Below are 24,858 nucleotides of genomic sequence, written 5' to 3'. Positions count from 1 at the left end.
GTGATATACTGGAGCCCTGGAAAAAAAATTTGAGTAGACCATGTCTGAACCTGACAAAGTGGTTAAAGAAGATGAATTAATTAAGTAAGTAACTAAGTAAGTGAGTATGGAAGCCCAGTTCCGTTACTTATAATAGTAATAAATAAAAAGGCCATACGCTAAGTCATAATTATGAGATACTAAGTCATAATAGTATCTCATAATTATTACTTAGCATCTCATAATCATGACTTAGCATGTTTTTTTTTTCAAGTGGCGGAAACAATAGGGTGACCAGACGTCCTCTTTTACCCGGACATGCCCTCTTTTTTAGACTTAAAAAATGTCCGGGCGAAATTTCAGAGACGTCCGGGATTTTGTTTTTCTAGAGCTTATATAGATTTTCGATAAGCTTCGTTCACAAACTAGTCCCGCCCTCCCCTACTCCGTTTGGTTCGCTTGAGTGAAAGGGGGCGTGGTGAAGTAGCCTAAAATCTTTAGATTGGACGGTCTGACTGTAGAGCTACCGTTATTGGTCGATAACCTTCACTGTAAACATTTAATTGGTCAGTCTGCACGTCAGTAGTCCTTCTTTACGCCAGGCAAAGCTCACGTACTTACCCTCATCTCGAGCAGCTATGCCGAAACGTAAATGTAAGTTCTCGGATGAATTAAAAAAAGAAAATCCCATGTTTTCCCATGTGTAGCAGATAAAGGTGTAAAGCTCATCCAACCCCCCCCCCCCCCCTCCTTTTCACCATTTCAGATCTGGTCACCCTAGGAAACAAGCCATTTTACCTGGCCTACTTGTCCATGGTTGCTGTCCTTCTCAATCGATTTTACTTGTTATAATACCACTGAAATTTGACTCTGGAATATTTAGTAGCGATGAAATTTCACGGAGCGACCCATTCTTTCACAAATGATGCATGCTTAGGTGCTTGCATGCAGCTTAGATGGCCATGAAAGTGATTGGAACACCTGAATTCATCCAGTTAGCCCTATATTGGCCAGTAACTTGCTTCACACATTGACACATGAGGGAAAAACTACATTTCCCAGAAGTCTCTGCGGTAGACTGAGCCGTTTACTGTGCGACAACAGCGACTGCCGAACGTTGTGAATGCGCTGGGATTAAACCGCTGTTTTTTAATTTTCACGGGTTTTTATATTATTGTCCTTATCCTGTTGAATCCAGAGACACATTAAAGAGGTGAGTATTACTGGGTTGTGTTCAGTTTGCTATCTTTCATCGAAAATAATATACTGCAGGTGTTAAGTTACTCTGTAAACTGTGTATAAGAATTTCAACAGAATTTATTGCAGTTTTACATGTTTTATTTTCATTTACGTCTTGAGACTTATATGTTACATTTCTTGTAATTTATTAGTTTAGTTAGAGACCGCCCGTCTGACTGCCTTTGCAAACTTAGTTTGGTTCTTATTGTGGAGCGCTGCTACTACCGCGTCTTGATGGACACACTTTACCTTTTCTTTGTAATATTAACTTTAGAAGACGAACCGTAAAAGAATTAATGATATGTGAACCTAAATGTAAGGTCTGTGTTGATCTGAGTTTCCAAAGCGTTCCTACTAAGCAATTAATGTGTCTTTGCTGTGGGTCTGTTAGAGCCTATTTGGGCCTATTTTAATGGTTAATATGGGTGAAGGATTATTTAATTTCTAAAATTAAATAAATATCCCAAATTATGAATGACCAAATAACGAAAACATCCAGTAGTGCACGTTATTTCTGGCTCAAGTTTGGTTGCAACACGACTTTATGAAAATTTGAAAAAACTTTCCTTCATATTTTCCGATAATTTTTAGATATTTGGACTTAATTCCTGTGGCACTATTTGTAAAACTGACCAGATTATTGGCGTTTAACCTCTCTTAAGCATGGAAATGCTGATTACGGTGTTTCATGTTCCCAGATGTCTTTAGCAGATGAACTGCTGGCAGATTTGGAGGAAGCTGGGGATGAAGGTGAAGATGGGCTGTACCCTGGTGGGGAAGGTGAGGGGAGTGATGGGGAGGCAAGAGAGGGTGAGGCTGTTGGACGGTTGGAAGACATACCGGAGGAGATGGAGCTGGACTACAGTGGAACAGAAAGCGTAACGTCCATAGCAAAACTACGCAACAGCAAATCAGTCAGTATCATATTGCCTACATTTATTGGCACCACCTCCTACCCACCTTTCACATATTTAAAATGTAGCACTTTTTATCTTTTAACAGTTTTCTGACATTATGGAGAAAATTGGTCTGTATGTCGGAAATCCACGCAAGAATACGGATGGTAAGCATCAGTTGTCTGATCTTAAGACTGAAGGTCCCATGTAAGGTTGTGAATGTGGGAAGAGCTCTCGTCCTTAAATTAAGTTTTCTGCTTACAGTGTCTGGCCCCGTAGAAGCAGACCCAGAGTACAGGCTCATAGTCGCTGCCAACAACCTGACTGTGGAAATCGATAATGAATTGAGTGAGTTTGGCTTTATTTGATGTGGCCTCCCTGTCTTAGTTATTTTTAAGTCAGCTAATGTTTTATACTGTTGGTGTTAATGAGGGTGAAATGTCTGCCAAAAGCTCTAAAGTACCAGCAACTTTCACTGCTCCCCTGTTAATTATAATTCATTGCTGATTTTCAGATATCATTCATAAATTTGTTCGTGACAAATACTCGAAGAGGTTTCCAGAATTGGAGTCACTGGTGCCCAATGCCTTGGACTACGCAAGAACAGTGAAGGTAAGCAGCGGACCTCAAATAAAGACCATGAAGTGGTATTAATTCAGATCAAATTTGCCAGGTTTTTCTCTGTATCAAATGTAGTCAATGAGTCAAGATGTTTGCTGTACAGAGTTCACTTAATTGATTCAAGGTACAAGACAAGTTATTGAAGCTTGTAGATACTTGTTAACCTGAAACAAGCTTTTCTATTTGGGCTCCACCATTTTTTATATTGGTCACAGCAACGTTGGTCGTTAAGATGCTATTTCATTTAAATGACGTAAGGTGTAGCTGGTTGCTGTTTGGATCAAATATGGCCACAGCAACCCTAGTGGTTAAGCATAGGATTTAAGTGTTCAACCACACATAACAGAATCGTTTTGGTTGCAGGTAGGAAGAGAGTGGGTTGGGCCCTATCTGAGGCTCTAATGGATATTTTACATCTTATCTTGTGTATTATTACAATAGCACCTGATTTGATTAGGAGAATAATGAATGCATAAGTAATCCTGGCCCAGGAGTCAATTTAGTAGCTGCTATGCTTTTATGAGGGATGAAGATTGTTTGTGTGCACAGGAGCTGGGAAACAACCTGGAGAAGTGTAAGAATAACGAGAATCTACAACAGATCCTAACGAATGCTACTATCATGGTGGTCAGCGTTACTGCCTCCACTACACAGGGGTGAGGCGCCTCAGAGGGCTTGAGGAGATTTGCTCTCCATTTTTCTTAGGCATGAATGATGAATGAATTCATTGAAGTTAATGACTAAATCCTAAATAAACAAAAAATAAATTATGTTTATCTTTTGTTGTTTAGTCATATGGGTGTGGGATTTATTTATTTATTTTTGCTTGTAGGACTTTACTGGGTGAGGAGGAACTCCAGCGACTGGAGGAAGCATGTGATATGGCTCTTGAGCTCAACCAATCAAAGCACAGGATCTATGAGTACGTTGAATCCAGGATGTCCTTCATAGCTCCCAATTTGTCCATCATTGTTGGGGCGTCCACTGCTGCTAAGATTATGGGTAAGTGTATGACTGCGGGTAAGGCTCTTAAAAGTAAGTGACTGATGTGGTGTAGTGGCTAACAATGTTGCCCTCCACCTCTGTTCAGGGATTGCAGGAGGACTGACTAACTTGTCAAAGATGCCAGCATGTAACTTGATGTTGCTGGGTGCTCAGAGAAAAACCCTGTCAGGGTTCAGCAGCACCTCTCTGCTCCCTCACACTGGCTACATCTACCATTGTGATGTAGTGCAGTCTCTTCCTCCGGTCAGTGGCCTCACAAATAGCTATATGGTTACTCTTAGGTCCTGTCCTATATAGTGTTTGTTTTGAAGGATTACTGGTTGACAGCAATTAAAGTTTAGACAGCAATTAATAGACTATTTAATAGGGTCTTTGAGCTTATCAGTTCACCAACTGAACAAAACTAGGTAGCACCTGTGTCCTGCTTTTCATGTGCTTTTTGTTTGCATATTAATTTATTAAATTTTATTTCCTAAATTTAATATACTTCCCGATATATATGTATATTGTTTTTGTATACTTGTCTGCATTCACCACAACACACTGCTCTCTATTGTTTCGCAGTCATGTTTTTTGTCATGTAAAAAATATTCTAACTAAATCAGGTTTGTCCCATTTAAGGTAAATGAGTATGAGTATAATATCGATATTGTATGGCCTATCACAATAGTACTGTTTGCTTCTACAGGACTTGAGGAGGAAGGCAGCACGGCTGGTGTCTGCAAAGTGTACACTGGCTGCTCGTGTGGACAGTTTTCATGAGAGTGCTGATGGCAAGGTGGGGAACACTTCCGCTGCCCTCCAGTTGCAACAGCTTAAAACACATCTAACACCCCACCGCTACACAGTGCTTTATTATTATATTTTATATACTCCTCTCAAAGAAACTGTATTAAATCCAATATTGTGTGCACGTACATGTAGGTTGGGTATGACTTAAAGGAGGAAATTGAGAGAAAGTTTGATAAGTGGCAGGAGCCACCACCAGTCAAACAAGTTAAACCCCTTCCAGCACCACTGGACCCTTCAAGGAAGAAGAGAGGGGGTAGGAGGTATGGCAACGTTTTTTTTATTTTGTGTTTGTGTTTCTTCTGTGGGGCGGCACAGTGGCGCAGCACGTAGTGTTGCAGTCACACAGCTCCAGGTGACTATGAGGAGTTTGGTGTGTTCTCCCTGTGTCCACATGGGTTTCCTCCCACGGTCCAAAACACATGTTAGGTGGATTGGAGACTCAAAAGTGTCCGTAGGTGTGTGTGTGTGTGTGTGTGTTGCCCTGTGAAGGACTGGCATCCACTCCAGGGCGTATTCCTGCCTTGGCTCTGGACCCACCGTGACCCTGAACTGGATAAGCGGTTACAGATAGTGAATGAATGTTTCTTCTCTAGGTCCAATATTTTTTTTACTCTCAGGCAAATTGTTTTTTCAGGTATCGTAAGATGAAGGAGAGGCTGGGTCTCACTGAGATCAGGAAACACGCGAACAGAATGACATTTGCAGAGGTCAGTGGAGATTTAATGTTTTAGGAGGAGCATTTCCACAGCTGTAAAGTTGTAATCTCTCTCTCTCATATGTATGCCCTTAATCATTACACAATCAGTTAATCAAATTATATCCAATATTCATTGATAATAAAGCTTATTCGTTGTAGCTGAAGGGAAAAACTGTGTCCATGGCCTGCTTATACCCATGCGTTTTTGTACTTTTTTTTTTTTCCCCTCTCCCCCTACTAAGAAACGTATTGTATTATTTCAGATTGAGGATGATGCATATCAGGAGGATTTGGGCTTCAGTCTTGGTCAGCTTGGTAAGTCTGGCAGTGGCAGAGTGAGACAAGCACAGGTCAATGATGCCACCAAGGCCCGCATCTCCAAATCTCTGCAGGTAATGATGGATATATTTTTTTCATTGTGCATTGTCATCTAAGATGAATACTGGATTTGAAAAGGGAGCTTTTTAAGAAAGGAATGTTTGTGGCTTATTTTAATGGGTTTGTTTGTGTGGTTATATAGCGGACATTGCAGAAGCAGAGTATGACGTATGGTGGGAAGTCTACAGTCAGAGACAGATCTTCAGGAACCAGCTCCAGTGTAGCATTCACCCCACTACAGGTATGTGCACATATATATAAAATGCGAAAATTCCTTTTAATATACTTATTACAATTTAGTTCAGATAAACTTTCTATATTGTACTCTTCTTACACTCTGCAGTTCCCCCCAGCTCTATTTTTTTTTTTTTTTTTTTTTGGTAATGGAACATGTTGCACATGACACAAATAACATTTTTTTGCAGAGTGATATAAACATGTCCTGTTGGCTAGGTTTAAAAGCCGCCTTGTATTTTTTATTCATAAATTTTCCCACCATCATGAGGCTTAGGTTCCCTGAGACAAACTGTCAAAAGCATGAGTGGCTGACTGCAGCATGCTAGACTGCATTAGCAGAATGAAGTATAAGTGAAATATAATTGCTAGAATAAATGATGCATAGGGGCAAATAACTTGTTAAGCATGGAATATATAGACATGCATTAGGAAAGTGCTCCTGAAGCAGCAATTTTTTTTCTTCCTACAACTTTAACTCTTTGATCACTTTGACCTCTGTAGGGTTTGGAGATAGTGAACCCACAGGCTGCAGAAAAGAAGGTGGCTGAGGCAAACCAGAAATACTTCTCCAATATGGCAGAGTTTCTCAAGGTCAAGAGAGAGGGCGGTGACAAAGAACAAGAATGAAGCTGCATCATATACTCACACTTTGGATAAAAGGCCTGCCCAGGCAACATTTGTGGACATTGCCTCTGCAAGGACAGCAAGCAGCCCTGGTTTTATGGCATGCTCTTTTTTTTTAATTACATTTGTGTTGTGGATTTTTTTTTTTTTTTTTTTCCCTCTTTAAATACATGTATATGTGAAATGCTTTAATGTGTTGGGAAACCTAGCAGTCCTTTTTCAGTACTTTAATTGTTAGACATTTCCTAGAAGCTCAGACCACAGTTTACCTGTTTTTGTGTATTAAGTAAAAGAGCATAAAGGAGGCATAATGTCAAACTTCTGTTTTGATTCAGTCAAACACAAGCAGAAAGGTTTCATACATACTGATTTTTCATAAAAACAGTTCTGCAAAATTCATTCATTGTCTGTAACCTCTTATCCAGTTCAGGGTCATGGTGGGTCTGAAGCCAACCTGGAATCACTGGGCACACCAGGAACACACCCTGGAGGGTGTGCCAATCCTTCGCAGGGCAACACATTTATTCATACACTCATGTATTGACAATTTTGAATATCCAACCCAACTACCAATGTGTGTTTTTGGACTGTGGCACCCAGAAGAAACCCATGCGGATGCAGAGAACAAACCAAACTTAACACGGTTACCCAGATTGGGGCTTGAACCCAGGACCCTGGACCTGTGACAGCAACACAAAAAATGTTTCAAAAGTGATTTAATAATTCTGCCACAACAGAACCAAACTCCAGAAGTAACCCTAAAGACATGGAGAAGCCGAGCGTGTGAACAGAGCAGAACCTGTATGACTACAGTCTGTTTAGACCAAGCTAAAATCACCTCCTTAATCGTATTAGGTGCTCCATTTTGTGGTTCAGCATTCACATTTCCAAATGGCCAGAACAACAGTAACATTTTACTGTTACTGTTTATATTTTACAAGGTGTAAGAAAACTAAATTTACACAAAAATGTATACAAAAAACATATTAAATCATAATATTTATTTGTAAATGTAGTGTTTTTATATGGATCATCTTGAATCACTTGATCTGATCCCTCTGTTTGTGTTGTCAAGTAGTGGCCACAAGCTATGATCTTCTACTGCACTATATTGTGGCCTTAAATCTTCTCATACCTTGCAATATAGTTCTCACAATATCTAGTACCCATGACTTATTCAGGGTTTTTTTTTTACACACACATATATATATAAATTAAGTGGTTAAGTCACCAGCAGGCAATCGGCCAGAAGCAGTGGTATTAGTTGCAGTGCAAGTCATTACTTATCAACTGGTTCTCTACTGTGAAAGTATGTGCTAAGGGCATCCTTAAAAATCGCTTACACATATACAGGTGTATATCAATACATTAGAATATCATCAAAAATTTAAATTACTGAAATTAATTTAAAACGTGAAACTCATGCATTACAATGTGCATTACAGAGTGAGCTATCTCAAGTGTTTATTTCTTTAAATGTTGATGATTACGGCTTACAGCCAATGAAAATCGAAGTCGTCAGAAAATTTGAAAAAAGTTATTAAACCAGGTATTGGTACTTTTGGCATTGTGGACAGGTGTGAGTCCAGCTGGAAAATATAATCCACATCTCTGTGAACCTTGTCAGCAGAGGGAAAAATAAATTGCTCTAAAATTTCCTGGAAGACAGCTGCACTGACTTTGGACTTAGTGGAACAATAACAGCAAAGTCCAGTCCTTTTTCTCCTTTGCCCAGGTAAGATGTTTCTGGTGTTGTCTCTGGGTCATGAGTGGCTTCACATAAAGAATCCAGCAGCAGTCCACTCCTTGTGAATCTCACCCAAATTTTTGAAAGCCCTTTTCTTGACAATCTTTCAAATCTGCGGTTATCCCTGTTGCTTGTGCACCTTTTTCTGCCACACTTTGTCCTTCCACTGAACTTTTCATTAATATTCTTGAAATAGCCAGCTTCTTTAGCAATGGCCTTCTGTGGCTTGTCCTCCTTGTGGAGGGTGTCAGTGACTGCCTTCTGGACATCTGTCAAGTCAGCAGTCTTCCCCATAATTGTGTAGCCTACTGAACCAGACTAAGGGACAATTTAAAAGGCTTAGGAAACATTTGCAGGTGTTTTGTGCTTTCATTGGTTGTAAGCCATCATCATAAATATTAAAAGAAATAAACACTTGGAATAGATCATTGTTTGTAATGAATCTATGAGTTTCACCTTTTGAATTGAATTACCGAAATGTATTAACTTTTTGATGTTGATATTCTAATTTATTGAGATGTACTTGTAACTTTACACCTTTACGTTTATTTAGTAAACACAGTTATGGAAATAGCCCCTGCACCCACCCATATGGAAACGTTTTATAAAAAATATATATGATTCTTATGTGTGTTTACCTCAGTCATATACGTTTAATATATGACATTAAAAATACTCATACAATACATATTAAATTCATGTACATACATGAACAATCTATATTACTTTAATATAGATTGTCCATATATGCCATACATACATAACCACTATTAAATTCATATATTTTCCAACATATGTTCTAATCAACATGAGATTTTACAAAGTATTTTTTAAAGAATGAACATAAGAAAATTAGCCTAGTTGTAGCATGTATCGTTCTTGTAAATGACACTGTACATGACGGCCACCCTTAAAGTACCCCAAGTACACAAAAGATGATAAAATAATATAAAGGTGCCAAGGCATTTATGATCAGACCTCGATTTCCCAAAGTCACCCAATTGGCCAAAGCAGCCAAATTTTATTCAAAAGTGATGTCTTTATGCAAATAAGTGAGGGTTAGTGTTTCTAATTAATATGTTTTACATTTTTAATTTTAATATTTTCAACCTTTAAGAATTTCATTTTAAACTATATGTAATATAGAAGTGAACATCAAAAAGGTAATGTATAAATTAATATAATATTAGGGTGTATTTACACTTGATGCTATTTGGAACATCAGAGGCTAAAAATTGTCAGATAAATAGCTTTGCATAGCATTTTCTTATATGCCTGGGGCTTTTTTCAACAGCAGTGTATATAGTATGGTATTATTGTCTAACTAGCTATATGTTAGCCCCTTCCAGGGTGTATTCCCGCCTTGTGCCAGATGATTCCAGGTAGGCTCTGGACCCACCGCGACCCTGAACTGGATAAGCGGTTACAGATAATGACTGAATAAATGAATGAATGAATGAATGAATGAATATGTTAAATATAATATGTGATACCAAATACCCTAAAACCCTATGAGGCCTCAATGATGTATGACGTGTAAAATTCAACCTCACTAATTCCTTGTAAGAGACATCATTTGATAAATCCATAAAATAAAACATCTTGCAAAAATACATATTCTTTTATTTTAAATAAATAAATAAAAAAATCTGTTGTTGCTACATTACCATGTTGAAACAATTGCTATTGGTTGGCTCACCGCGCTGCTTCGAGTTTAATTGGTCAATCTGACAGTCATTCAGGAAACTGGCCAATGGGAATTGAGCCCGCCTCTCAGCGATTACGTTTGAAAATTCCCTCTGTTTGTTTGTTACTATCGCTGCTCTTTTACTCGCTCGGTCGAAATGTTTATTACCTGGATTATTTCATATCTGTCCGTCAAAGTCTTACTTTAAGCGAACTGTGCGATGTCACCGGAGGAAAAAACCTTGGAATATGGAAAAGGACGAGTCAGAGGGGATGTGTTTGGACAAGTGGAAAAAAATGGTAGCTATGCTAGCTAAGTCAAGAAAAGACTTTCCTTGTCATTTTCTGTCTTTAAGTTATGTAACCCATATTAAAAATATTTAAATTTAATTATAGTTAAAGTGAAGCCATGGGTTAATGAGGAAACGGAGGAGCCATAAAATTGTTACCAAAGCTTCAGGAGAATAATTATGCACATTCAACCTGTAGTAAGTAGCTAGCTAGCTAAACACCTGTGTATTGTTTATTCTGCTTCTTCAAGATGTGTGTAAATGTGAGATACTAGTAGCTATTAGCTACAAGTGTGTGTGATCCGTTGGTTATCAATAGGCTCCCCACTGATAAAGATACAGGTCAGTGAAAGAGGAGATAACTATCTAAATATCAGCAAATCAACGTCAGATTAAGGCAGCCTTGTTGTCACATTACATTAAAACAGGTGCAAAGGTGAGTGAAAAAGTTGTCCCTCAATAGTAAGAAGTACAGTATACACACACACACACACACACACATTAACATACACTATAACATGATTTGATAAAATTATTCCTCTTACTAACTAAGATAAAGTTCTCTAAGTGTCCTGTATCGTTAAATTCATGTCTGGCATTTGAAACACATTAAAATTTGAGGCTTAATGGATTATTAACTGAGCAAAGGAAATTCTTAACTTTTTCACTTTGTGTTTTACAGATGAACCCAGCAAATTGTCTTGCACCAGGTGTGGGGCTCGAATGTCTCAGATGACCCTGTGTAGTGGGCTCTATGTGAAAACATCTGAATATTAGGCAGCTGCCCTCTAAATTTACGGCAAGCAAGACTCTAGTCTTATGGGTCCTTCATGTGACTGGGTAAGGATGTTATTTAGTGCTCTCCTCTCTCTATCTAATAGCATTGATACCAATCCTGCCAGTATTCTGACAGAAATTCCATCAAATGCTTCATGGTTTTCTGTGACTGATTTTTTTTTCAGCATTCTTTAAGGTGAGATTAAAGTGGGACTGTCCTATGTCGGGGACTGCCAAAAATATTTCTCTAATGCTGGCACACACTTTGTGAATAAATCATCTCACATCTTTCTGAAATAAGGACACTCTGAGTGTATCACCAGCAGTCAGGAAGGGCTGTGGAAAGATCAAATAAACCCATTAAACAAAAATTAGGAAAGCATGTCAAATACAAAAAAAGGGCTGACTATCAAATAAGTGTTTCACCAAATAAGGTGGTCACAGGACTAACTATGTGAATAACTCCCACTTTACAGGTTCCAGTCCACTATTCACATTGCTGGAAGACAACTAAACCAGACCTTACCTCTAATCACAACAAAAGAGTCTCTGGAGGAAGGCCAAAGGAGTCTGGAAAGTAAGGAGAGCTCTGAATTGGGAGAGAGCTGAAGCAAAGATGAAGGTATTACTTGTGTCATCTATTCTGATCAATGGATTGTACATTAAGAGGGTGGTATGTGTATCCTAGCACTTCATGTCATCATCACAAGTGTCCAGATTTTGCAGGAGAAAAAGAGGTCCAGCAAAAACTGATGCCCAGGTCTGAGACAAACCTTAGATATTTCATGTGTGCTCCCCAATCTACATCACTCATGTTACATACAATGTTAGTAATATAATATACTAGTAATGAAGAGTTTCATCAGTTATTTCTCAAAGATCAAAGAATGTCAGATTTTAAAAATATAACAACTAAATTGGAGTGTGTGTTTGGTTTTCAAAGACATTTCATTGCAGTAATTTAAAATAATTTTAATATTTATAAAAATCGACAACTTTAATTGGGATGTTTTGTAAATGTATTTTTTCATGTTATTTGAATTTGTTTGTTGGTGTACATACACTTCATTATATGCCTAAGGGATGTGGAAAAAGTAAGTTCCCCTGCTTTTTCAAGTATCCTAGAGTACTGTCTAGTTTCTCTTGGATTCTTGATTTTGAGCTTAATTAAATACTCTGAGCAAAAGGCAGTTTTTGTTTGGATGTCCACCACAGCTTTTAGCATCATCACTTAATTATGTGTATTCATTTGTAATAATTGATGGACACATCTGTAAAATAAGTGTTTCTTTGCAGAACCTTTAGTTCCAACACTTTAGTGGGGGTGTTTAACCATCTGGAGTCTGCACTCCTGTCTGTGTTAATCATAGAAAATCTGTAACACACTTTTTTGCCGCAATATATTTTATTAATATTTCTGTAAATGTATCATGTTTGTACCTCATGAAAACCTTTGAAATAGAAGGTTTATTTGGTTTGGCTTCTACTCTTGCCAGTAACTTAAACATTTTCTTTTTCTATTACTAGTGCATATACACATCTACATAATACATGATATTATAGTAACAGCACAGTATCATACATGTTGTAATGTAAAATATTACCTAAAAACCTGCAAAATATCAGACATTAATTTTTTTTATGTACAAAACACATTTATAACATTTAAATCCACTTTTAAAAATGTTTGAAACAATTATAGGTGAATTTTATATAAAACATAAAATTATCTAAGAATTATCTAAAATCAGTGTAATATATTAATAAGGAACAACACGCTATAAACATGTTTCATATTAAAATCATATGTTCTCACATATGGGTACAATATAATGTTTACACAAATGTTTTATAGTTTTCTTATAGGAGTCCCTTTAATATCTTGTGTGTTTTTTAGTATGAATGTGGCCATAATCGTACACAAAATAAAACGGACTTATAGGGAACATATATAACGACTTATATTATTTTTTATCTGATTTCAGCAAGAAACACACATTTGCCTTTTAAAAAAAGATAGATTTCTTTCATATCACCATCTCCACATATGCTTCCATTGCTCACCTCTAGCTCTTCAGTCCCAGTTTGTTTGTTTTTAATTTTTGGGGTTTATATGAAATGGTCTGTCTGAATATATGCCTTTGAAGTTTCATAGTAGAAATTCAGAATTAGTGTTGACTGCTTATATTGCTTATGATCCATCTTCTAGCCTATAAAACACTGCACTACACCCTCTCCCACTGGAAGGGGGTCCTAAAACAAGTTATTCACTGTAATCCATTTGGTGATCTTTTTTCAGGGATGTATGAGTTGGGTGGTTGTTGATTAATTATGCAGCAATAAATGCACAAGTCAGTAATTGCATATGCATAATATACATTGTACAGTACCTATGGTGTGATGAGTCTATAACCTTAGATTTTTTTTTTTGAGTAACTCAAATAATCTCATATTCATTTGTTACAGCAATGCTGGCAGATGCTGGTTTCTATCAAGTTAAACTCGAAGCTTTCCCAAATTTCATTTTGACAGGAAAAAATATTATTTAACAATAAATTGACATTTTTTTTATTTATTTAGTTTCAGAATCAAATCCATGTACCTAGTTTATATTGCTACAAGGAAGATTGATGTATGCATCAAGGTGAGGATAGATTCTCATTGGTTGTGTGACAAATGACTAGGTAAATGCATAGGGAAACATTTTCCCAGAAGGGCTAATTTTTGAAATATCTGGACATAGTGGGGACATCGCCACACTCAGCACTCTTGCTTTGTAGTAGCAGACTTCAATATCAGTCCTAAGGATCAATTTTCTTAAACTGATTGCATTAATAAAGAGAAATTATTAATAATGGCCCACCCCAAAACCAGGGTTAGTAAACAGTGATTTAAAGAAAAGCAAAAATCTGTTAAATAGGTGATTTAACCTCTAAAACAGGAAGCATGAGTCTGGTTCACAAAAGTATTTTATTGAAATTTTACAATCTCCCCCCCCCCACCTCAGCCTTACTAAAGGGCATGTGACATGTTGTCCTGACAATGTCCAAAAGGCAAGGATGAGAAATTAATTTATACATCTATTTTTTTTTTTTTTTCTTTTTCTTTTTCCCTGGAGAAAAATTCACAGATCAGCTGCACGTGTTCGGTCCTTGTGCTGATTTTTTTTTTCCTTTTCCAAATTCTGGTCATAGTTATTGTAGCTTTACTCTTTCGTTTGAATACACGGTTACTCTTCCTCTCTTCAAAACAAACAAAAATGACTGGAAAATGAAATGATAAACAAATTTAAGATTTTTTTTCAGGGGAGACTAAGAAGCATTCAGGAAATCATGGAGGACCTAGGAACGATTCTTCTTCAGTGAAAACTGACCAATGTAAAGGAAGCTTTGAGATGGAAAACAGAGGGTTGAGAAAGGGCTTCTTGGTGCTCTAGTACTTTCACATGACAAAAAAAAGCCACAAACATCCTAAAGGAAACAAAATATAAAGCTCTGAACTTTACATATTTTTAATATTTCTCTTTTTATTAGATATTTTTAAGTGAGATCGTTCATGCCATATTATTAAACAGACACAAATCACACGCAAGTCATCTGGCCGACAGTTTCAAGCCCTTCTGCTTGCGAATTACACTCGAAATAGATGCTACAAAACAATACTTTAATATCAACGCCATCTGTTACGGTCTAATAAAACCACTTTCAGGTGGTGGTACAAGGAGGGAGGCCGAGAAGAGTTCAATTGCATAGCAATTTAATTGTCGACTCGTTATCTCGCAAGGCAAAAATCACAATGCCTACTCTCCCCAAGGGGCCTAGATCAACTACTAATCATAAATGCATTAGATAAGAGCTCGCATAGTGCCTGTTTATCCATCCGAGTTGGGATCTAAAAGATTGAGGCTTTCTAATACTGGCTACCGTAGCACTCCACAGAAGATTCTACTTATAGGATGCAGTTGTCTGTATTTCTTTACTTCCAATCGTTCTTTTCCTTTTTCCTCCTTGGTTGGGTGATACAGGTTTTATTTATATTAAAACAAAAATAAAGGGTGGGGGGAACTTAACAGAAAATTTAAAATGTTTGCATGTAAACAGGCACTCGACCCCTTCCTTCCATCTCTTGCTTGCTTGCACTCTCTCTTTTAAAGAAAAAGGCCTACATTACATCCAACCACGACATGGAGTTCAACCTTGGAATGTCAACAGCAGCAGTTGTCGTAGCAATTTCTGTCTTTCTTTCTCTCACCCTCTCCGCCTGTTCGTCTGTCTGTCTGTCACTGCAGGTCTCTATCTTCCAGATATCTGTACTCAAATGTGAAACCCTCCTTTTTCCTCTGGCCCCATTTTTCGTAGTCAAAGTAAATGTAAGTGCCCTGCAGAGATACAAAGGAAAATACAATTCACTAAACAATCATAGAGACCTGGACTTTAACCACAGGTAAAAACAGTTGTACAATGTTTACGTCAGTTCCTTAGTACATTTACATACTTTCATGTTAATTCAACAGTTGGAATTAACAAATATACACTCCAGCCAGTGAAGCTTTATGTATTTTCACCTGCTCAAACTCATCAGTGATGGTCTTGGGTTCCTCATGCCTCTGGAACCACATCATATACTTAGTATGAAACCTCCACGACTGCTTCTTCAATGCTTTAGCAGACAGATACTGCGCCTTTGTGCCCTAATACACAAACAAAGAGGGTTCACTTAAACTAGTAACCTTTCTGGAATCAGGAACTTAAAGCTCTGTTTAAGCAGCTGCCATTTATGGTTTAGGTTGATTGTTTATCGTCTTTAAGATAAGGGTGTGTTCTGCAATGCCAGAAAACAAGAAGTCGAGCCTGATGTAAATTAGATGAATCAGGAATGTTCAAACTGTATAGGTTGAATGATAAATTTGGCTTTGTAGTCACAGTACTTCTCTGAATGTGATGCTGCCAGGTGATAAAAATGATCAATGCCACCATTTCTTTGCCAATGTCTTACTATGTAGCACACATACACTAACCTCCAAGTAGTAGAAAATGAAGAAAAGTGTTTCAGTGGACAGTCTCTGGTAGAACTCAATAGAGTCTGAGTGGTGCGGGGGCACCTGGTGGTGGAAGGGAAGAGTAGGACAGGGGTTCCTCATCAAGTACTGCCTGCAGATAAAAGAACATGGTCAATAGATGCACAGGCCATTCATTTCACTTACAACATCACTACATTAAATCTGAATTTGTTATTATTATGGGACACATAGGCAATTTAATGTGCATTTTAACTGCATTTACATATAGCTAAACATTATGCATGGTGTATGTAAAATTACACAAGATTTGTGTGTTTATGCACCTGATCCTCTCAGAGTCGGACGGATGGGGCATGTGTGTCCAGGCTGCCTCCTGCATTGCCTGCTGGTAGAGCTGCTCTTTGGAGAGGGGTGTGGGGCCAAGAGGACATGCCCCAAGAGATGGTGGGAGGTTAACCTCTGTCACTGCAGGTTGGGGTGCTGCCGGGGGCCCAGGTGGGGCTGAGGTCCCTGAAAACAAGTCTTTGACAACAAGACAAAATGCTCTAAAACTTCTATACTGTGTTAATAACTGATTGAAAAAGATGTTTGAGGTTGATCGATTGATTGAAAATTGTGTAAACCAAAACAATCTAGCAATTAAACAAGACAAACAGCCATGTTTGCCTGCAGATGCCTAATCAAATTTGAAAAATACACTTGTCAATATAGTAGGAAAAGCCTGCACATAAAGTAAGGCAAGGAACTCTGTGTAACGTAATATACACTACCTCGTTCAGTTAGATGTAGTGATGGGATTTCCCCATCCAGGCCTGACCCTAGAGCTGCCCTCTCAGCCATTGCTTTCAGAGAGCTCAGAGGCTCTGGAGCCTAAAGAGGAGATACAGGGATCAACACAAAAACTGGATTAATTATAGTTAATTATTTCCAACAAGAAAACCTCCTTATTACATTAGATTACTGCAAGGATGAAATTCTGGCGCTGGAAAACTAGATTATTTGGTGACTTGTAGCTGCTCAATTATATCTACTAAACCAGGTAACTAACTGATTGGCTTTGTTTTTTTGGACCTGACATAATTAAAAAAATAATAAAAACTACTGTACACTCAGTGCCTGCTTAATAATAATGAGATGTCTGGAAATTGAATCCTAACCTTTATAACCTCTGTGCTGGGTGTGTAGGAGTGTGGCCCATTATGCAAACTTCCACCACCAGAGGTGCTGTCTGAAAAAGAAGGTGACTGGGAGGAAGGAGGCAGAGTGATGGAGCTCAGTAGACTAGGGCCATTGTCTAGACTGTGAGAGAGAGGGGGAAAAAATGGCATCAAAGTGTAATATACAATTAGATTTGGTGTGGGAATATTTAGGTTTGCAGAAACTCACGTTTGATTTGTTGACAAGCTGGTGGAAGGCTGGCTGTTTTGGGATTGGCTGGCACTACTGAGAGAGGAATCCGAGCTGCTGTCTGCCACCACTGCACTGTAAGCTAGAGGGTCTTAAAAATTGAATACGTTTTAAATTAGTAGGATACATGGGGGGGGGGGGGCATTCTCCTTATATATAATTTGTGCATGTACGGACATAGAAAATAACAATTTGATAGGAATTTAATTATATATATAGTGTAAGTTGTTGTCTTATTACTTTACATAATTGTTCAATATATATATATACATTAAAGATAATAGATAAGAGAAGGGATGAACCCACTTACTTGTTCCTCCACTCTGTTTCACTACGCTGGGTGGTCTGGCAGGAGCCATATTATTCCCAACTCCACCTCCAGATGTTGCAGTACTTCCATTTCCTCCTGACACCCCTATGCCTACTGATCCTCCTGGCACTGTGCCCACAGGGCTCATGGGTACCTGTGATTGCCCAGGCGTTTGCCCAGGAACTAGACTTAGAATGCCCCCACTGAGACTTCCATGTCCAGGACTGGAGCCCAGCAACACCAGCCCGACGCCTGTACTTGTGCCATTACTGGTGGTGCCTGTATTCACCCCTGTGCCTCCTACTGTCACCACTGCACTGGTACTGCTGCTGCTGTTCCCCACAGGTCCACCAGGGGCACTGCTAGCGGTGCCACCTGCTGCCGCCTGGGCATATGGAGCAGGGGTCGAGCTGGACAAAAGGCTTGCCATAGTGCTGTGTGAGCTGGGCATCCCAGCCAAGCCAAGCCCTGGCATCTGAGCCACACTGCTGCTGTTGTTGCTGCTGGTCACAGTCACACCGCCTTTTGTCAGACCAAGTCCCAAGCCCAGACTCAGGCCTGATCCACCAGTGCTGGGCACTGTGGAGACCTGGGACTGGGAGCTGGATGTGGCTGGTCCTGGGGTGCTGGAGATTGGCAAAGAGGGGGTGGTAGATGTAGGAAGATTAGAGTGGCTGGGTGGGCTGGGAGTATTGTTGGACGGCCCAGAGGAGGACGAGAGCTTGGCCTGTGCCTGCTGCTGTTGCTGTTGAGACTGTGGGGGGTGCTGCTGCACAGCACTACTAAAGCTGCCCAGAAGGCCACCACCCCCAGAGACTGCTGTCGTGCCGCCACCAACAACAGTAGCCATGGATATGAGGGAGGAGGAGGAGGAAAACCCTGAGGAGGTGGATGAGGAGAAAGAGGAGAGAGAAGGATTGCCGTTCTTCACTGGAGACTGGGGGGGAGAGGTGAGAGAAAAGTGAAAGAAGGGTAAGTACAAAAATATCACACACATTTCCATAACTGAGGTGGATAATAGGGCCTGGTCCCACCTGACTCACTTCACTGTCTGTAGATCGCCCTCTCTTTTTCTCCTCTTCAGAATTCTCCTGAAAAAAAAAAAAAAAACCTCATGCAGAGATGCATACAAAGGCAAATTACACCATGCATATCCAATGCTATCGATTAACTGCACACACAACAATTTGCTTCCAAAAGCCCAAAAAAATTGCAAAGCAAACCCTACAAATTTATTACATATTTGATTTTCCGTTCAAAATTCTCTGCAAATAGAGCTACACTGGAGAAGGGAGACAGAGATGCTTACATTGGTGCCTGTGGCTGGAGAAGGAGGGATGGGCGAAGATGAGGTGGTGGAGGTGGGAGTGCTGCTGGACTGCAGAAACATCTCTTCATCATTGTGTCCCTGTGGAGAGGTGGCCATCAGGGATGGCGCTAGATAGAAGAAAGGTACTGTGTTATACCCAGCTGTAACTGCCATTTCTAACCAAAGAATTAATTTTTACACTAAAAATCACTTTTTCAAAGTTCACAATTTTCAAATCACAACAGCTACATTTTTATTCACAGCCAACATTATCAAAGTTTTAAGGAGGGAAATGTGTAAATCAATAACTTGAAGCTTGGAAACTGACTGTCGTATAGACAGACGATCAGAAACAATGAAACAAAGACATAACATGTGCATGACAACATAACTACAACATTACCAATCAGCAATCAAGCCTTAAGCCAGACTAAATGCATATGTTGGTGTTGCTGGCCAAAACTCATGGACCATAAATGTATAAAACAACTGCATGATTTAAGTCAGAATATTGGGCTTAGTTTCTCAAAGATACAATCAAGTTGTATTTAGATTATCCTTAGATGGTAAAATGAGAATTAGATACAAATTCCATTAACAAAATTAAAATGACTTGGGAACACGAGCTGCCTACAGCTTTAAAGATCAGTGGTGGGACAAAGCCATTGGCAAAATATGTTCAAGTGCACAGTGTGCAAGTCTACAGTTGATACATTTTAAGGTATTACAATGTTCATTGATCTAAATCCCAGTTATATATATTTAAATAAATCCTACCCTCCTCAAAAGTTACACAGTGCAGTTTCTGCAATGATGAGCCTGGAGTAGCAACAACAAAGGCGCTATTTTCCATATTACAGGTCAGTGGGGTATGATTTTGTAACAATAAGGTAATTGTTATGTAGAGTTCCTTTAAGATGATTTTGCGGCAAAGATGCTTTCAAGAAACCAGGCCGATTAGTAAAAATTACAATTAGATATTTAAATTCCAACTGTTCAGCCACATTTCCTACTATATGTGATAAAAATCACACAAACTGTAGTCATAAGTCAAAGTTATGATACATCCTAACTCCCATTCTCAAAGACTTACGTATATCCTCCAGATCCAGATCATCATAGATAAATTCATTTTCTTCAAAGTCAGGATCCTGCGAGGAGTCAATGTAGTACTCAACATCATCTTTGATCTTATGTATTGCCTCCACCTGGATGGAGTCATTGTCCAGCATCCTCAAGATGGTCTCCAGCATGCGAATGTGATAGCGGTGTCTCTCAATCAACCTTTTCAGCTCCTCAATACGATCCTGCTTCTGAATAACATACACATAGCACATACTGAAGGCGCTGCATGTAATACTTGATCATTTTCCTCAAAAGACATATGAGCATTTTTGTCTTATTTGTTGGATTTGGTTCTCCTTCTCTACTTTTAGAACTTGTGTGTAACTCTGACTTTTTATATCAAATTTATACAGATATATAGAAATTTCTAAAAGTTTCAGAAACGTTTAAGCACTACTGATATCTAGGTGCAGTGGTAATTTCATGCGCATGTCTGTAATGATACGGTAACAACATAAATTTAACAGCATTTTATGGAGATAAAGCAGCTGCTTGAAGACTGAAAACAAGGAGAGTAAGAGTGAGGGGGTGGACGGCAGCAGAGCACCTTATAAGCCAAATTGAAAGGAACCAAAGAACATGCATGTTGGTAAAGAAACAATAAGACTGACCTCTTTGTCTCCCTTTTTCTTTCTTGTTTGAACAGAAAGAGACTCCACTTCACTCTCAAACTGGTCCACCTGCATATTTAGTGTGTCTATCGTATTCTGCAAATGACAGGAAGAAAGTGTTAATACATAAGAATTGGGTGCAATTGGTATTTTATCAAATGTGTAGCCGCAATATACCGTCAGCCATTGTTCTGTCTCTTCTTTTTCCTTCTGCGCTGGGTCTACTTTCTGAGCCAAGCCAAGCCCTTCTTTAGAGTATGCCTTAGTTTTGGTCTCCCTCTCGACTACTTTGAAACGCTCCATTTGCTGAGAAAGGATAAGACAGTTGGTTGAGACAATACCTTCAAGATCACTCTGTAATTACTTAGTAGTACTATAAATAGGTAAAATATTACACAGAATATTGTGATATTAGTATGTGCTGCACATCTATTTACCGTCTCAATAAGTTTTCGGTTTTCCACTAGCTGCCGTTTGTCTTTGATCTCATTGGATGCCACCCATGTCTTAATCTGGTCTCGTAGTCGCTGGGGAACAAAGATTTGGGGTTAGGTATACACAGCTAGTAGCAGGTAATACACTATTTTCACTCCATAGATGGAAGATATACTTAATTTTAAAATACACAGCCTGATGTTTTAGCAGCACAAGTGTTCAACAAATTACTGTAGACCATAGGGTAAATAAACAGAACCAATATCCACCTTAGAGCTGGAGACTTACACTAATTTTATTCTCACCTGGAGCTTTTTAATCTCTTTCTTGAGATCTGCCTCATATTTTTCCTTCTGGTTGGCATTTGCTGCGTTGTGTAGCTGCAAATTGCATAATTAAGAACCTTTAGGTTTTCCTGACATGATGTTAGCAACGTATTGTTCTCCTATTTTGACCACAGTTTTACATCAAATTTTCGGAATCTCACCTTCTGCCAAATGTCTTCAAACTGCTCCACCCCCTCTGCTACTTTTTTCAAACACCGATCTATTTCACCTGTTTGATATTAATGGGGGCAGACAAGAAGACTGGTTAAAATACAGCCTGGGTGAACGTAAAGGCTCAAGATGATCAGTTCAATACATATGGGCAAAAGATTAATAAGTGGTGGCTGATATACATATGTTTTTTGTTTTACCTTGGAGTTTTCTCTTGTCAGCCATGGCTTCGCTATGATACTGTCTTCATACCTTCTGTCACTTGGACTAAGAAGAAGAGAAAGAAAATTTGTTAGCAACAAACACTACTAGAGTTCATAGTGACTTTATGAAAAGGGCTGCTCTCAGCCACAAATTCCAGTATAAGAAAATAACATGTAGTTGTGTGCAAATGTTCGAAAACCACTAGCCAATATTCATAAAACTTACAGCACATGCAACAATTGTTTCACGGGTCAGGTTTTTATGTATCATCACTCTTTTCCTCCGAATATTTTAACAATGTAGCGGACGCTGTGCAGAAGTGAGTTCTTTGTGAAGGATGAGTACTTTTGGACACCGAGTTAATCTACACAACCTGTAATTCACCAGGGGTGCCGAAAGCTGGGCAGCACAGAAGCAAAGGGTCGATATGCACGGTGTATGCAATTACTTATTTCATGAATGGATATGAATACTGTTATAGTGTCCAGCTCCTGAATAAACGGGTCCGAACTCGAACAGAAAACACCGCGCGCTCAGTCGCCGCGTTCACGTCCCAACGCAACTGGGACCGAGGCCTAGTCTTTATTATCGGGCCATATTCACGGATTTCGTTAAAATGGTCAATTCTGAGCCCTTGCTCTGTCACATCCACAAGCCCAGTCAACACGGCGCTAGCCTAGCATGTTTACGTTAGCCAGCTAGCTTAGCTTAGCTCTCAGAATATTGGGTGGGCTCAGGTAGCGGCTCTCTGTGTTTATGTATGTCTCTATGCGCCTCAGCAAAACGAGACTACTCGGCACACATTAATACTCGAGTTCAGTTGGATCAGTTCGGTCTATGTTGCCGTTATGGATGCATTCATATGGGTAAAGGAAGCTAGCGGCCGTGTCGCTAAGCGTGAAGCTACGGCCACGTTCCAATTTGCGCGCCTGTGTTCTATGGAGAACGTGGAGCTCGCGCAGACAAACCTAGACCATCAGAACCAATGACATTTCAGCCCGAGCGACAGCACCAACAAACAAGACATCTAACAGACCCACTGTTTAGGTACAAGTCAGATATGAACACGTTATGCAATAGGTTACACTCATTTTTAAAACAATGCATTATTTATAGTGATACTTCTATTTAGATTTTGGGTACAATGGCTGCATCTCAAATAACTCCCCTACTCCCTATGTAGTGCACCGTGTAGGTCAAGCAATAAAGATTAAGACCCAGTGCATTATGTGCCCTATAATATTCCATTCATATTGATATTCAGAAACTTCACTGGCTTACTGTTTCACACTGGGTTCAATTCAAAAATCTTCTCTTCCCTCACAATTTCCTCCATAAAAAGACACCCTTGTGCCCCACTCATACCTTTGTTCCTCTAATTCCAAACTCCTGTCCATACCACTTTGGACTAAGCACCAGACCTGGTGTGACAGAACCATTTCCGTTGTCACTCCCTCTCTTTGGAGGTCTCTCCCTAAACACATCTGAAACTGCACTGATCTGTCAGTATACAAATCACATCTCACCACTCACCTCTTCAGATCTACTTCTAATGTATGAGTTAATGTTTTCTATTTTCTGTTTTTAATATATGACTTTGTATTATGGTATTTTATTTCATTTATTAATTGCATTTGATTGTCTTTAAAATGTTCCTATGCACTTTTGTTTTCTCTGATTGTTTTTCATACATGAAAAGCTCTATAAAAGTAACATTCATTATTATTATATTGAGCCATAATTTGCAAGGCCTCCAATCTAACACTAAACACACAGCACAAAAAGAAGCACACGATTAATGATCTAGAACCCTCACTTTTAAACTGAACATTACTTGTCTCTCTCTAGAACAAATAATGCAGAATTGTTAGACATCTGACATCTGTTCTGTGATTAACATTAACAGAAACCACAAAAGGACTAAAACACATCACTGGAGACAATACTAATCATTGTTTTACAAAATATGTTTAATATACTGTAAAAGTCTAAACACTCTCATAAAAATAAGATGTTACAAACCTAAACCTACAAAAGGATAAGAACATGCGAGTACTGTGACTGGAAAATTTGCAAATCCCAATTAAGACAATGATATACAAAACAAAATGCAATTTGACAACGTAGGTTAGTCTTTGAAGTCCAGCCAGTATTCGCCAGGGTCTGTGCACCAGCTGTATTTCAATTATTAGAACTTAGGTGTTCTGCAAATAACTCAGGTGTTCTCGTCAGAACCCAGTAATTTAAAAGCAATTTATCTATTTACGTTTAACTTCAAATGCACAGCCAAATCTTCTAGTTGGATCATCACACCGTATACCGTAGTATAGATACAGATGAACTGCACACCTGAGCTAAACCTTAATATTAAAACAGGTGCACTTCTGCTCTGCTGAGATGTAACACTGGAAATCTAGATCTACCAGACTAACACACACAAGATGACAGCTTTAAACTGAACAAACACACACACACACACTAATGAAACGATCTAGCCAGAGGTCAGGTTGAGTGCTCTCAGTCAGGGCATGAGTGCGTGGATTGGGACGCGCCCCGCTAACACTACACTAGCCGATGGTTTGAGTTGACGCTAATGCTAACTGAGCTAGCTTGTTCTCATCCACACATATACACACATACAGACATTTAAACTGCGCTCGCATAAAAACTGCGCTGCTCCTCTACCTTATTTCTGCAACTGCGAGCGATAGTCGTATGAACGTGAGAAGCTGCAGCTGAAATCTTCTAAAACTCAATTGACACTGTTTTTTCTTCTCGCCAGTCTCTTCAGCGCTGGACATTAAAGATGGACGCGAAGCTCCGCCCGTTTTTTAAGCCCCGCCCACATAATCCCTTTCCCGTTTTCTGATTGGTCAAATTTAACCGTCAATCATATCCCACCGTCAACGATGTGGTTATCTGATTGGCGTAAATGTCAGGTGAAAGGTAATATTTACGGAAAGAAAAGACAT

At 39.0% G+C, this 24,858-nt stretch overlaps 3 protein-coding genes across 8 annotated transcripts in view; 2 read left to right on the top strand and 1 right to left on the bottom strand.

The window, feature by feature from the left end:
* Positions 1–998: 998 nt before the first annotated feature.
* On the top strand, positions 999–7,403 carry prpf31 (PRP31 pre-mRNA processing factor 31 homolog (yeast)). The gene is made up of 14 exons (XM_066682663.1): positions 999–1,192; positions 1,917–2,132; positions 2,221–2,281; positions 2,379–2,462; positions 2,629–2,726; positions 3,285–3,391; positions 3,568–3,737; positions 3,826–3,983; positions 4,429–4,518; positions 4,665–4,792; positions 5,167–5,239; positions 5,493–5,621; positions 5,750–5,848; positions 6,346–7,403. The coding sequence occupies exons 2-14, from the start codon at positions 1,917–1,919 to the stop codon at positions 6,469–6,471; spliced, it is 1,539 nt and encodes a 512-aa protein (XP_066538760.1). The 5' UTR covers positions 999–1,192; the 3' UTR covers positions 6,472–7,403.
* A 2,572-nt stretch (positions 7,404–9,975) lies between these two features.
* The window catches only part of sphk2 (sphingosine kinase 2), a 31,701-nt gene continuing 16,818 nt past the window's right edge, over positions 9,976–24,858 (top strand). Inside the window, exons 1-5 of one of the 4 annotated variants that reach the window (XM_066682684.1) lie at positions 9,976–10,201; positions 10,298–10,389; positions 10,511–10,627; positions 10,874–11,031; positions 11,445–11,590. The gene's annotated coding sequence lies outside the window, so the exon portion shown is untranslated. Of the gene's footprint in view, positions 10,202–10,297; positions 10,390–10,510; positions 10,628–10,873; positions 11,032–11,444; positions 11,591–18,881; positions 19,158–24,858 lie in introns of those variants that run through there. The other 3 variants (XM_066682683.1, XM_066682682.1, XM_066682689.1) reach the window with 3 other exon arrangements.
* On the bottom strand, positions 13,930–24,705 carry cnot3a (CCR4-NOT transcription complex, subunit 3a). Of its 3 annotated transcripts, none has more exons than XM_066682678.1 (18): positions 24,572–24,705; positions 21,883–21,949; positions 21,673–21,740; positions 21,491–21,565; positions 21,188–21,277; positions 20,928–21,056; positions 20,751–20,846; positions 20,108–20,327; positions 19,015–19,142; positions 18,740–18,796; positions 17,706–18,642; positions 17,375–17,486; positions 17,146–17,287; positions 16,759–16,858; positions 16,312–16,510; positions 15,986–16,118; positions 15,533–15,658; positions 13,930–15,346 (listed from the first exon to the last, which is right to left on the bottom strand). In XM_066682678.1, exons 2-18 carry the CDS (start codon positions 21,905–21,907, stop codon positions 15,248–15,250), a joined length of 2,736 nt encoding a protein of 911 aa, XP_066538775.1. In that variant the 5' UTR covers positions 21,908–21,949; positions 24,572–24,705; the 3' UTR covers positions 13,930–15,247. The 3 variants fall into 3 exon arrangements, with proteins under 3 accessions (XP_066538775.1, XP_066538777.1, XP_066538776.1); XM_066682680.1 differs by having other exon boundaries at positions 18,749–18,796; XM_066682679.1 differs by lacking the exon at positions 24,572–24,705 and adding an exon at positions 22,112–22,665.

Source organism: Hoplias malabaricus, chromosome 10 (assembly GCF_029633855.1).
Source record: "Hoplias malabaricus isolate fHopMal1 chromosome 10, fHopMal1.hap1, whole genome shotgun sequence".
Lineage (NCBI taxonomy): Eukaryota > Metazoa > Chordata > Actinopteri > Characiformes > Erythrinidae > Hoplias > Hoplias malabaricus.
The sequence above is the reverse complement of the archived record's forward strand: the minus strand, read 5'-3'. Positions and strand labels throughout refer to the sequence as shown.